This window comes from Monopterus albus, unplaced genomic scaffold (genome assembly GCF_001952655.1).
Source record: "Monopterus albus unplaced genomic scaffold, M_albus_1.0 scaffold7.1, whole genome shotgun sequence".
NCBI lineage: Eukaryota > Metazoa > Chordata > Actinopteri > Synbranchiformes > Synbranchidae > Monopterus > Monopterus albus.
Window position 1 is genome coordinate 1330158 of NW_018127887.1, and position 13192 is coordinate 1343349.

The following is a 13192-nucleotide window of genomic DNA, read 5'->3' on the forward strand; positions in this document are numbered from 1 at the left end:
GTATTTAGTGAGAGACATTTGAAAAACAGTGGATCAAACTTTACAAACACTGAATCCTACACCTCCCCTTATGCAAACTTATGTGTAAATGTGTAAATGCCCCCTTTTCTAATTCCACTTCCCATGTTTTTAAGGCAGAATTCCTATTAAATATTTGCAGACTAAGAGCTGCAATAAAGTCCAGCTGTCTGAGTAATTATCTCAGATTTGACAAAGCTGCTCCAGAATCCCCCCAAAATATAAATAGTTTTCACAGGCTCTGTAGTACTACCCTGTGACTAATATATTGACATGTAGAATCAGTGAGACATTAAGACATTTTGTAAGTTGGGTGACCTTGTCCAAATGTTAATGATCTCTGATTGTCACACTCAGCATGTTTAACGCTGCAGAGACACTACCTGATAGCACAAACTATTTTAGTGTGCAACTTTAAGAAAAACAGTATTAAGAACACTCACCTCTATAGTTTAAAGATTTTGAAATCCACTCAAACAGGCAGAACCCTTCTCCTTATGATCTTCAGTTCCCTGACTGACACCAACTCTTCTTGCCCAGACCACACCTTCTGGCACACCTGCTTGTAATATCTATATAGACAAGCTACCAAGTTGGAGCTGCATTTCCTCTTTGGAATACACCATGAGGGTGACAACCAACACCACCATTTTCTCTCCAGAGCAACAAAACGTAATCAGACAAAACACCTTTTTTTATGTCATGTTATTCAGTTAGCAAGCTCAAGCATTTGACCAAATGTCAAGTCACTTTTTGGGGATTTGGGTAAGTGCCCATGGCTGAAAAAGGCCTCTCCCAATATGTCTTCTTTAATGGAGTGGCAACTTGGTCCTTCATGATGTGTAATTTGCACATGAAGGCTCTTCTCCACTAATATTATTGATTCTGGCACCTGGTTTGACTGTGGTCACCCCCCGTAGCTTCCTCAGGTTGGTATCAGACTTCGGCAGATTGTTAACATTTGTCTTTGCAGCAGCAGGTGTGACTGACACATTATTCCTCTATAAGAGATGATTTCATGCTACTCACTGAGCTCCTTGCAGAATGTGGACAGTGCCATAGTGGCTGGAACAGGGCTGATTAGGTAAACATGGGCTAGTGTTACTGGGACAAAACTCACCTTTGTGCCACATAGGACAATAATAACACAACAGGTTTTCTAGAGTAAGAGCTGGGAGGACCAGGGCTATAGCCAACGGGATGGAAGCCAGGAGCCGGTGCGATCCCAAAATTCATCCATCCAGACTAATGTAGAACCACACAAGGAGCAAATTAGATGACAAATGCTTCCATCCAATTGCTCACAGTCATTACTTAGGGGTTTTATGGGTTTAAACAGTTTGTGTGGGTGTATTGTTCACCTGTTCTTTCCTTGTGATCCCAGCTTTCTGAAAATATTCAGATCTATCAAGCTGAGGAACCTCCAAACACCAACATAGCTGCTGATTGCCAAGCAGAAACAGGTGTGTCTGTGAAGCTAGCTGAGCTCAATTCATATAAATTGTTAGAAATATACACATGACACAAATGGATCTGATATTTTACCTTTTAGTTTATTGCCTCAAAATGACATTTTGCCCTATTCTCCAAAACATTTTACACAGTCTTTAAAAAAAAACAAACTCTTAACTGAGGCAAAACACAGGATTACAGTGCTATCTACTGGCTGATGTGAAGCATAATTATTCAGAATCAGCTTTATTGGTCAGGTATGTTTTTACACACCAGTAAATTGACTGGTACAGTGACTCTCAATGTGTATGTGCAACACTCTTCCATAAAGCAATGAGTAGACGGTAAACAAGATAAGACTGAGAAAACAAAAAAAGAATGAGCAAACAAGACAAAGGAATGTGCATTAGAAGATAAAAATAAAATCCTTATGTAGAATATCCACATTGTCTTTTCTTATTGATCATCTACAATTTCAGATTTATTTTCTGAAAAATAATAGACAAGATATTTTGCCTTTATGTGTGCTGTATGGTAACAAAACATAGGTAGAATGAACTGGAAAAAAAACTTCACATTTGCACTATGGACATAATTTCTCAAAACTACAATGTGTAGTTTAAGGTACCACTAGCATGAAACTTCCTCCCCCTGCTCCGCTAATATGCTCTACTACACTCCACCACGCTCTGCCCAGCTCTTCAGATATGTCGTTATGAAATTACAATAAATGAGAATGCAACAAAACTTACTGATCAAGCAGAAATAACTGAAAATCTCTGATTGGTTAGAGAGGTCACTCCCACTCAAAACCTTTAGAAGCTAAGTTTTCTGTTCTGCTGCCAGAGCTGTTCAGTGAGTTTTGGAGCATATTTCTACAACATAAATATTTGAAAGGAGAAAAAAAAGTCATATACTGTAACTTTAATAAAGCAGCCAGGCTGTATTTGTTTATCATCTGCAAACTATTTATCAAACTGGTACAGTACATTCTTGTTTATTATTTATTATGTACCATAGACGGATGAAAAAAAGAGCTTTCCCTCCTTGTACAAAGGTTCCTGTAAAGAAAATTCTGGATAAGTTGAAATGTTCATGTCCACCTACAGTATGTATATGCTAGACAACAATTTGCTTACAGTAAGCTCCTCGTCCTCCCTGTCAGCATTTCCCCAGTCTTCTTGTTCATCTGAGGCGTCATAGCTGTACAAAGGAATTAACCTGTGGCGCAGAGCCTCTGATCTGAATCAAAGCAATCAAAAGAAATCAAATTGTGACGGAGCATAAAAGATACCAAATTGGGAATGCTGCTGAAACCAGCTTACCTTAATTTTCTCCTGATATAAACAATCTGTGGAGATGTATAACAATACATAACTAATACTAAGGTTATGGTGCAGTTAAGTGAAATGAAAACAGACACAACAAAACTGTTCTTACCACTGCCAATGCACATCCAGTTAGAACGACTATTGCAAAGGGGATGAGTGCATAGTAACCTCGAAATCCAGGTTTAGGAGTAGGGGGTGAAATGTGTGTAGTTGTTTGGTTGGGATGCATTTCTTTCTGCTCGATCCCCTCCTCCATAAATCGCTGTGCTCTCTGAACCTCGGGTGTTGCCTTTGTGACACACTTAGTGCTGTGCCGTTGCTCTGATTTCCATTGAAAGGCCGTGGCGGATTATCTCACCTCATCAAAGAAGGCTCATCAATATTACCAGGAAGAGTCAAACACAGCACATAGTTTTCTATGAGCTTTATAAACCAAGTGTTTTAAGTGCAACAAATGCTGACAACATAGTGAGTCACAGTACAAAGAATATATGAGTAAATGTTGAAAAATCCACGTGATATAATCTTACCTTACATGTGCAGAGTATGTGAACTCTTATTTCCTTCTTGCTCCTTTTCTTTTCAGTTCACCAGAGATTCATTTACAGTAAAATTTTTGTTTAGCTCATCCTGTTCAACAACATTCCTTGACAAGGAGTGGATGTGATTTTTTCCATCACCTGTTGGCCTGGATAGATGCGTTTATCATGAAGATCTACTGCACAGTGGTATATTGGATTGTCACTCTATGTCAAAAATTTGACATACCTGGATTATTTTCTACATTTAATGTAATACAACTTAATATTGAGTGTAATTTAAACATGCAGTACTCTGTTTCTTCCAGCAGAGGCAATGTTACCTATGTTCAGGAAGTGGAAGAGGGGAGGAGGAGGGGAGGAGAGGGCTGAGGAAACACAGTCAGGCTTGAATTTACAAAGCTTGTGCAGGTCTAACTTGCTGTGAATGGCTTCAGTCAAGCATTCATTTCGTTGACCCGGGATGAGACACCAGTTAACAGAGCTTTGATGGTAAGTTGCCAACCAAAAACTTTACTCTACAAAAGATTACCCCTGGTATTTGGAGCTAGTCTTAAACTGTGAACTGTGAATATCCAGGTGGCTTTTATGAACTGAGATCCTTAGTAATCTGAACAGATTTTAGTTTTGTCTGAATAGCAGTTCAGTTATCTTAAGCAAATGTATTGTAAAGCTTCATGGTTTATTGCAATGATAATGGTTGTTTTGAAGATGTTTCACTTTGCCCAGGGGTAAACTTAGTAGACTTAGTGGTGCGTTCTGGTAGGTTTCCTGTTGAGATTTGAAAGGTGGTTAATTATTAGACCAACGTAAACTCTCAATCATTTAGACTCCAGTCATGAAACAGCTTGCTTGTTCAGCTTGCAGTATATCTCATACACTATTTTTAATTAAAAGTTCTGGTTTTTCATGATTTGTTTTTGTCATAACACCACATAGTTCTTTATTCTGCTATCCTATGAAATGAGGACATGCTGGGAATGTGAAACGCCGACATCCAGGAGGACTTGCATACATTTTTCCCTGAATTGTGATGGATCCTCCTGAAAGGCCAAATGGAATGATTCAGAGGCGAGATTCATGCATCACTGACTTGCCCATGCCTCTACAAGCTTTCAACATTTATGAGGAAATTCAGGAGACTATTGAAAACGGACAAGACCATGCACCGCCGCCTCTTCCCCCCCGGACACGGGTGCCCCTCAGCAACAGCCAAAAGCACCTATCCTGTGACCTCAATAAGCCTGCTCACAAACTTGTTCGTTCCAATACAGAAATAAACAATGATGTGAGTATGTGAAGCAAAAATCATGGCAAAATAAAATGACCTCAATTAAAAGTAGCACGATCAGAGAACTTGTCTTTTTGAACACCAGGATCTATGGACCATCAAACTAATGGACACCCCACAAGGCAGCACCAAGAGGCTGGCTTCATTTTGTCAGGCAACTTCCAAGTAAGAGAATGATATGAAATTTTGTTTCTACATATGCAATTTTAACTGATTAAAAATAAACTTCACAGGATAATTTTGTCTGTATATGATGTGCAGTATGACAAAAAAAAAACTTTTGAATGAACTGACAGAAACAACAGAAATTTAACATTGTTTTTAAAGTGAGATTCATGTTGTTCATATCACATGGCGTCATGATACTTCTTACACTGGTAACCTGTTTGTCTTTACTGCCTCTGACAGGCTGATGTCACGTTACAAACACACAGACAGTGTTCATAACTCAGGTGTGGTTTGGGGTCGGTTGTTACAAATCCACCCCGCCCTGCTGCAGCAGGTAGAGGTGACTGTCAGTGTGGCCACTGAGTGGGATGATCACCAACTTCACTTACCCACCTCAGGTGAGATGCTAGTCCCCCCTCCTCAGTCATTTAGAGTATTTACGATAACTGTAGACATGTCACATCTCCAGCCTTAAGGTTACTTGGACAACACTTTGAGAATATAGAGCAAAAACAAACATAGTACCATAGTACTGCACATCTGGATTTATGGCGGTAAAATGCACCATCTTAATCTTAGGGTTCGGAGCAGATATAAAACAACAAAAACATTTGAAAAAAGAGAAATATTGAAGCTTTGAAAAATATATGGACTTAACTAGCAATAGAGAAGTAGCAACATAACTGGATTGGACAGAGTCATTTCTGGGCAAAAGGTAAAAGATCTGTAGTGTATAACATGAAATACATGATCTGATTCAGGGAAAAACGGTGTGGATATTATACCAACACCCCATATTTGTGTCATTGTATACGTTTTATGTGTTGAATCTTATGCTGTGTAATTTTTTGTGCTTGAAAATCTGAAGCTATAAATTAAAAAAGAATGCTGTACAGTATTGTTATAAAGTGTACACTGTTTGTGATACCACATCTCTTGATCAGTGGTTGTCATGTAGTATCCCTGCAAATGTTGGCTGAAGTGTGTGGACTCTGAACTTTAACCTTTTATGCAGTGAACAGGACAGTGAAGAGTCTGATTGATGAAATCTTCCAGCTGCTGGATCGCACTCCCAACACAAGTGGCCGTTATGTTCTCAAACTCTGTGACTCTGAGGAGTATCTCCAAAAGTAAGTCACAAACCAGACATGAATTAGTTTTATGTTATAATGTTTTAGTCAGTAATGTTAAATTCACTCATAGTGTGATTCCCCTTTCCTTGTTTAATTTAATGCACTGTATGTAATTTCCTACATCTCTTTAGTGAGGAACTGCTAGGTATGCATGAGGTTATCCAGATCTACTACAAGCTTAAACTAGTAGTTCCCCTACGACTGCTTCACATGAACAACATCAAGCACCTTCTGGCCAGGGATGTAAGTCAGTTCAAACTCTTTCTTTCCTCACCTACAGTATATGTCTGTGCTAATTCTGTCATCCAGGTCAGTATGCTGGAAAAACACTGAAGAAGGCATCTGGATGTAGTTTTAGGTAGAAGACGTTTCACCTCTCATTCAAGAGGCTTCATCAGTTCTGTCCGACTGGTGGTGAGCAGGAGGTATTTATCCCACTGGGTGGGGTTTCAGTGCTTTAATGGCCAACAACTGTCCCTAACAACTGAGTCATCAGGCTCTGGTAGTCGTGACCTGTCTTTGAACCCTCACATGTGGACCAACACCCATTGTCCTGGTGCGAATTGGGGTGGAACTGTTTGGGTAGAGATTTCAAAGCAGAACTGTAGATGGATGACAAGTTGTGACAGAAACCCCACCCACTTCCTGGTCAGGCAGTACTGATAAAGCTCTCTTGGATGACAGGTGAAACGTTTTCTATCTAAAACTATGTCAAGATGCCTTCTAAGATTTTTCAGCACCTACAGTATATGTCGTCTACTAATAAGGGTGGCTTATCTTTAGTCTAGAAATTCTGCTTGTCCAAACAACTGTTCCTGGCCCTTGGCCAGCTTCTTATCATGAAGGTAACCTCCACCCTCTGTTGTCACAGTTGGCATTTAGCAGGTGAACCATGTCCTTAGATCTATGGTTATATAAAGCCAAAATGTACATTCTAGTGCCACTTAGTGATTCTACATGCTTTATTTAATATAAAGTTTACTATATGAGAATATGTATTCATTCAAAAACACAGCACAATTAAGCCCACCATCCTACAAAGCATTTCAGCTTCTTTATTCTCTAAGGGAGCAGATGACCAGACCCAGTGCCAGCTGTACCAGTACCTGCATCCTGTCCGTGTTTTTAACACCTCCAAGTAAGATGATTAGCAGCGCTGCATTCCACATGAGCTTTGCCTGATGAGTTTAGTAAAAACAACAAGCATGTCATCAAATAGTGCTTGTTTATAGAAAACAGGAAAGGTAGCTTGATACTGTGGCTCCCTACCACCTTGTCATCTGTTTCTAACCTCTCCTCTCTCAGGTATAGCCTGCACAAGCTGCTCCTTAGCTACAGCAAAGAGATGACAGGACTAATGAAGAGTAAGGTCAGTAATAACAAGATAGCCAGTGGGAGACACTTCCATGCATTTCTCTCACACATATGATTCATTTTGATTCTTGGTTCTGATCTCATTGTGTCCGTAGTCTGGGGCGAATATTAACACACTCGTCAGACGTGTTCGCACCATCAGCAATCTTCTGTGCGGGATCTCATGTCAGGAGCTGGAGGATGCCATTGGCTGGCTCAACAGACTCAATCCAATATTTCTGGTAGGATGTGCCACTTGTGATGTATGTATGTTGCATTCGATATAATCATACACAGCATACGGCGTACACTGACTGGCCGTGGGAAAGATTAAGTTAATATTACAGTTATGCAAAGAAAATGCAAAAATAACTGACTTAGCTTGACTATAGGCTAAATGGGTCAAATAAACATGGAACATTTGTCCACTCCCTTTTTAAAAATAATGAGAATGAGCTGCTAATTGTCCCTCATCATACTTCTTATGAAATACTCATGGATTTAAAATATTTGATAGGCATTCCCGCAGTAAAATGATGACATTACTATGCCAAGAGTATGGTGAGCTATTGTGACGCTACACTACCCCAAACCTGTCGAATGAATTGCCTTCAGTAACCTCCTACCTCAGTAACCTACCTCCAGTTTACATTCAACAACAATGGGCTGTTTTGTTTTACAGAGTCAAGATGAGACATCAGATTATGAAAGTGGTGAGTAGCTGCTCCTCGGGGGCGTGCATGTCTTTCTATGATTGTGTAGGCAGGTTTTAGGTGGGGCCCATCATTTTGAAGACATTTCAATACTGTGAGGACATTTTGACACTGCTCTACACTTCACCTGTCAGTGATTATGCAAAATGCTGTTTTGTTCAAAATCTCAACTTAGTACTCGCTATAGTGAAACCTACTGAGTGTCTGTTAGATCGGGAGTAGTAAATGAGTGAACGAACAGTGGAGTGGACTCTACTCCAGCACAAGCTCTAAATAACACAAGCGTAGGTTTGTTAAGAGCAGCTGTCAAAGCAAGTTACAGAAAGAGATGAGGAGTGACTTCAGCAGCACTGTCAAATGAATGTGATAGTAAGTAATACGGTGATAATTGCTGACAGATACTGAAATAAACAGTTGATGTAATTCTATCCCTCTTATAACCGCATTGTAATGTTATAAACAATTTAATAAATGTGTGTACAATGCAAATAAATGCTAATGCTTAAAATAAAGTGTTGCCCATTTGGTATAATAACCTTTTGATTTGATGTAGGGATGGTCATGCTCCATGGGGCGCTGCTAAAAGTGCTGCAGATCTTTTTTGACAACTTCCTGACAGACTTCAAGGCGCAGGAGGTGACGTGCTATGGGCAAACCCGTTCTGTGGACCACAACAATGAAGTCTTGGAGTTCAAGATTGCTGCACTTTACAAACTACTTCCCACCTGGAGGACCAGGTATGTCTGCATTTATACAATGCACAAATACTGCACATGCACACAAACAGAAACAATAACCACATGTCTGACATGAACTCGGGGGTTTGTGGTTTTCTTCTCTCTTGTTGCAGTTATGAGTGCTTCTCTGTTTCCTGTCAGTTGACATATGGAGGAGTGAAGCTCTCCAACACCGGCCATTCTGAAAACATCAGCACCGCCTTGTTATTTGGAAACCAGATCTACTGTAACCGCGTGTAAGAGCAAGATCTGTTGATAACAAAGTGAATCTGCAGAATCAGCTTTGCTTACTGTTCTATTTTCATTCTGGTAGCCTGGCTCTTTTTATACTGCCATGTTGTGCATAAGAAATTTATATGAATTCATTTTAATACAGATTTGTAGGCAGTATTAGAAAATATAAAAATTCAGCAAAAAAGCAAGGCAAAAAGATTTGAGCTAACATAAATAGATAGCTATGAGAGGAATAACAAGGATATATGTAAATATCTTTACTGTAGGTTTATGTTTTTGATTTTAGGATGGTGTTCCCTGTTCCAGTAAATGAGCTGCCATATGAGAGCATGTTGACGTTTCACCTCAAGGGCACTAAGAAAGGAAAGAGCCCAGATCTTTTAGGCTGGGCTGTGCTACCTCTTTTCAGCAACAAGTACGTTGCGCACAACAGTGTTTACACCTCTACACCCTCTCAGGTTTTAGGGGGATTTAGAAGGGAACGATGAAGTTCATAGATTTCATATTGTCAAAGACGTACACAAACTAGTGATTCATTACTGCACTTCCTTTAAGTCAAGAGATTAACAGCTAAGAGGTAGGTTAAACAAAAAATAGGATCATTTTATTAGACCCTCCCTGCCTTTAAATGCCTAAATATTTTTAACTGTATGCCTCCGGTGTGCAACATGTAGTCTCTCTCTGCTAAAACTGTAGTTTCTAAGTCCAGTTGATGACATTGTTGTCCTCCAGGGTCAGAGAAGGCATCTTAACAATGTTTTCCCAGTCTGAGTAGTACTCCACATGGGTAGTAATCTTTGTGTAAAATTGGTAAAGTTAAAACTACTTTTTGATTGTGAGCTTTGGAGAAAGTCCAAATATGAGGGATGCATCATAATTGCAGTGAATTTTTTGACTGCTCTGACTCTGTGTTGCCACAGTCAACCCTCAGACATCTACAGTATATGTAGGGTGCAGTATGAAGCATTTTAAGGGATGTCAAATTGGGGGGAAAAGCCATTGTAGTATATGTATTCTGTGTGCATAGGACTCTGGCAAAAGGAACCATCCTGCTCAGTATGTCTACAATGACAGGGATGCCTGCTCCTCCTTCCCCTGCCCTGTTTGACAGCCACACACAGGCACTCGGGGTCATTCTGCAGGTCAGTAATGCTGAACAACTCTGCCCCCTGTTGACTAGAATACAAATGACACCTGCTCAATCATTCACCGCCCAATTGTTCCTTAGCTCGAGTTTCAAGATCAATTCCAATGGACATATTGGAGGCCCATCGCACTCCCTGGTTCAATAATATTCTCTCAACCTTGTGAGACACTACAAAAGAGAATGTTAGATGTCTCAAAGAAGCACTGCCTCTGCTTGTGAGTAGAAGAAAATACTATACATGTATTCTGAACTACTGCATGTGTATTTGCATAGTGTGCAGGGTTTCACATTTTTGGACATACTGTATAATATTTAAATGGAGTTTATATTTACTGCATCCCTAAACACATTCCTGAAATGTCTCCTTGCCCAGTCTAACGGAAAATGAGAAGTCTTTCCTCTGGGAAAAGCGGTACTACTGTAACAAAGAAAATGCTTTCTTGCACCTGCTGCTGGGTGGAGTCCCCCAGTGGAGCCCTATAAACCTCACAGAAATCTATACTATCATTGAGAACTGGCCCATCCATTTACCTGAGGAGGCTCTCTTCCTGCTCAGTGACAGGTAGGTTACTCTGGGTTCACTTAAAGGAAAATGCACTCACTGATTTTGCAAAGACCAATAAATATCTAAATAATAGATAACCTACAATACACAGAAAAACTTTAGCTGTTGTTTGTTATATAATGTGTGTTTAATGCTAACCACACCCCGACTGCCATACGATATGTGCATCATGTAATGGGATGAGACAAGTAACCCAAACTTACATCTGTGATCACAGCCATAATTCAGATCTTCATGATGTCTTTTTCAGTTTCCCTGATCAGACTGTGCGGCGGACTGCAGTTCAGTACTTTGAACAGATCCCAGATGGAGAGCTGGAGGTTTTCCTGCCACAGCTTGTACAGGTAAGCACACTAACAGCCACTATTAACTCACAAATACTTGTGTACACTTCATTCTCGCACCTATGCAATTATTACTGTACCTTGTATAAGTTAATATTTCAACACAGGCCCAAACCATTATTTAACTGGTTTGAGCCTTCAGATTTTCAATATGGGTCCAGGTGGCACACTTTGTAATTTCCTCAGTAGTTTGATGTTGGTATAATCAGTCATCCTGTCCTGCAGGTTTTGAAGAGTGAGTGGGAGCTGGATGGACCTCTGGTGATGCTGCTGTTGGAGAGATCACTGAAGAGCATACGAATCGCCCAGCAACTCTACTGGTGAGCAGCAGAGTCGGACATCAACCTGAGGGGATGTGCAGTGGATCTGGAACACTGTTGTCATTTCATTCACTTGAGCCTTTTTGAAACGTATATTAACGCACTGTAACGACAGTTTGCATAAAAGTAAATTTCAATATTCTCTTGTAATGTTGGAATGAATATGATAGGTTTAAAATGCATTGATATCTCTGCCTGTATATTGCTTTGTTTTTGTGCTTAGTTTTATGAATTATCAGTGTTTTACTGTATATGCTGGCAGGCTGCTGGAGGATGCCCACAATGAGCCCTACTACCAGAGTTGGTATAGTAAGATCAAGGCTGCCCTGTGGCACTGTTGTGGCCAGGCACTGAGGCAGGAGCTGGAGTACGAAACCTCCCTAGTGTCTGTGCTTGTACAGGTTGCTGAGAAGGTCCGCACTGCTGAAAAGGCTCGACGCAAGGTCTGTAAATAGATTGGTCATCTACCCATTTATGCAAAGTACGCACTCGCTTACTTGCTTATAATTCTCCATTGTTAAGAGTGATGCTATATGTAATGTGCTCTATCTCATTATTTCATTTAATGCATTTCTCTGCAGAATGTTTTGAATAAAGAAAAGTGCAAGATCAGTGAGGTCTTCAGCAGTGGGATCAGCTGTTGTCTGCCACTGGATCCTGCAGTCCGTGTAAAGGCAGTGGACCTGGATGTAAGAACCTTACACAACACATTATTCCTATATCATTGTTCTTATCTAATATAAACACGCTCTGTCATTTTGGAGAAGCCTTACCCTTTGTGATATATTACTTATAGGCCTGTAGGTTCTACAATTCCAATGCTGCTCCTCTTGGGATCTCATTCATCTGTACTGATCCTCTGGCCAAGAATGTCAGTGTCATTTGTAAGGTCGGTATTAATATGGTGCTTTGTTTCTCCAGGTTGTGTTTTTGCTTTTTTCCTTCAAGGGCAAATCAAAGATCGTGACAGAACACTTTGTACATACTGCTAGACACAAAGGGGACACTTGTGACATGGTACTTGGATCATCTTGCTCGTTTTTTATTTACTAAATGTGTTGTGCAGACAGGAGACAACCTGCGTCAGGACATGCTGGTACTTCAGATAGTCCGTGTGATGGACAGAGTATGGCTCCAGGAGGGGCTGGACCTGCAAATGATCACCTACAGATGTCTCTCTACTGGCAGAGCACAGGGTGAGGTGGATTTATGTGTCTGCATTTTCAAGTGCACATTAGTAGTCAGCTCCTTCTTCAGAAGAAGGAGCTGAGCTGTAAGGTGAAGCTCTCGATTTACTGGTCAGCTCCTTCTTCAGAAGAAGGAGCTGAGCTGTAAGGCGAAGCTCTCGATTTACTGGTCAGCTCCTTCTTCAGAAGAAAGAGCTGAGCTGTAAGGTGAAGCTCTCGATTTACTGGTCAGCTCCTTCTTCAGAAGAAGGAGCTGAGCTGTAAGGCGAAGCTCTCGATTTACTTCAGAAGAAGGAGCTGAGCTGTAAGGCGAAGCTCTCGATTTACTGGTCAATCTACGTTCCGACTCTCACCTATGGTCATGAACTTTGGGTCATGACCAAAAGGGCAAGATCCCAGATACAGGCGGCTGAAATGAGCTTTCTCCGCAGGGCGGCCGGACGCACCCTTAGAGATAGGGTGAGGAGCTCGGTCACCCGGGAGGAGCTCAGAGTAGAACCGCTGCTCCTCCACATCGAGAGGAGCCAGCTGAGGTGGCTCGGGCATGTGTTTTGGATGCCTCCTAGTCACCTTCCTAGGGAGGTGTTCCGGGCATGTCCCACCGGGAGGAGGCCCCGGGGAAGACCCAGGACACGCTGGAGGGACTATGTCTCTCAGCTG

General features: G+C 40.9%; 1 protein-coding gene across 1 annotated transcript in view; it reads left to right on the plus strand.

The window, feature by feature from the left end:
• The first annotated feature begins 466 nt into the window (after positions 1-466).
• pik3c2g (phosphatidylinositol-4-phosphate 3-kinase catalytic subunit type 2 gamma) overlaps positions 467-13192 on the plus strand; it is a 17463-nt gene continuing 4737 nt past the window's right edge. Inside the window, 25 exon segments of the mRNA XM_020622291.1 lie at positions 467-783; positions 1403-1481; positions 3388-3529; positions 3649-3832; positions 4309-4628; positions 4717-4796; positions 5040-5197; positions 5815-5929; positions 6064-6175; positions 7000-7070; positions 7238-7301; positions 7402-7527; positions 7968-7998; positions 8552-8735; positions 8849-8971; positions 9256-9384; positions 9997-10111; positions 10198-10331; positions 10490-10678; positions 10932-11025; positions 11251-11345; positions 11608-11788; positions 11927-12034; positions 12142-12234; positions 12412-12556. Of these exon segments, the coding sequence (XP_020477947.1) occupies positions 4374-4628; positions 4717-4796; positions 5040-5197; positions 5815-5929; positions 6064-6175; positions 7000-7070; positions 7238-7301; positions 7402-7527; positions 7968-7998; positions 8552-8735; positions 8849-8971; positions 9256-9384; positions 9997-10111; positions 10198-10331; positions 10490-10678; positions 10932-11025; positions 11251-11345; positions 11608-11788; positions 11927-12034; positions 12142-12234; positions 12412-12556 (2602 nt within the window). The 5' untranslated portion in view covers positions 467-783; positions 1403-1481; positions 3388-3529; positions 3649-3832; positions 4309-4373.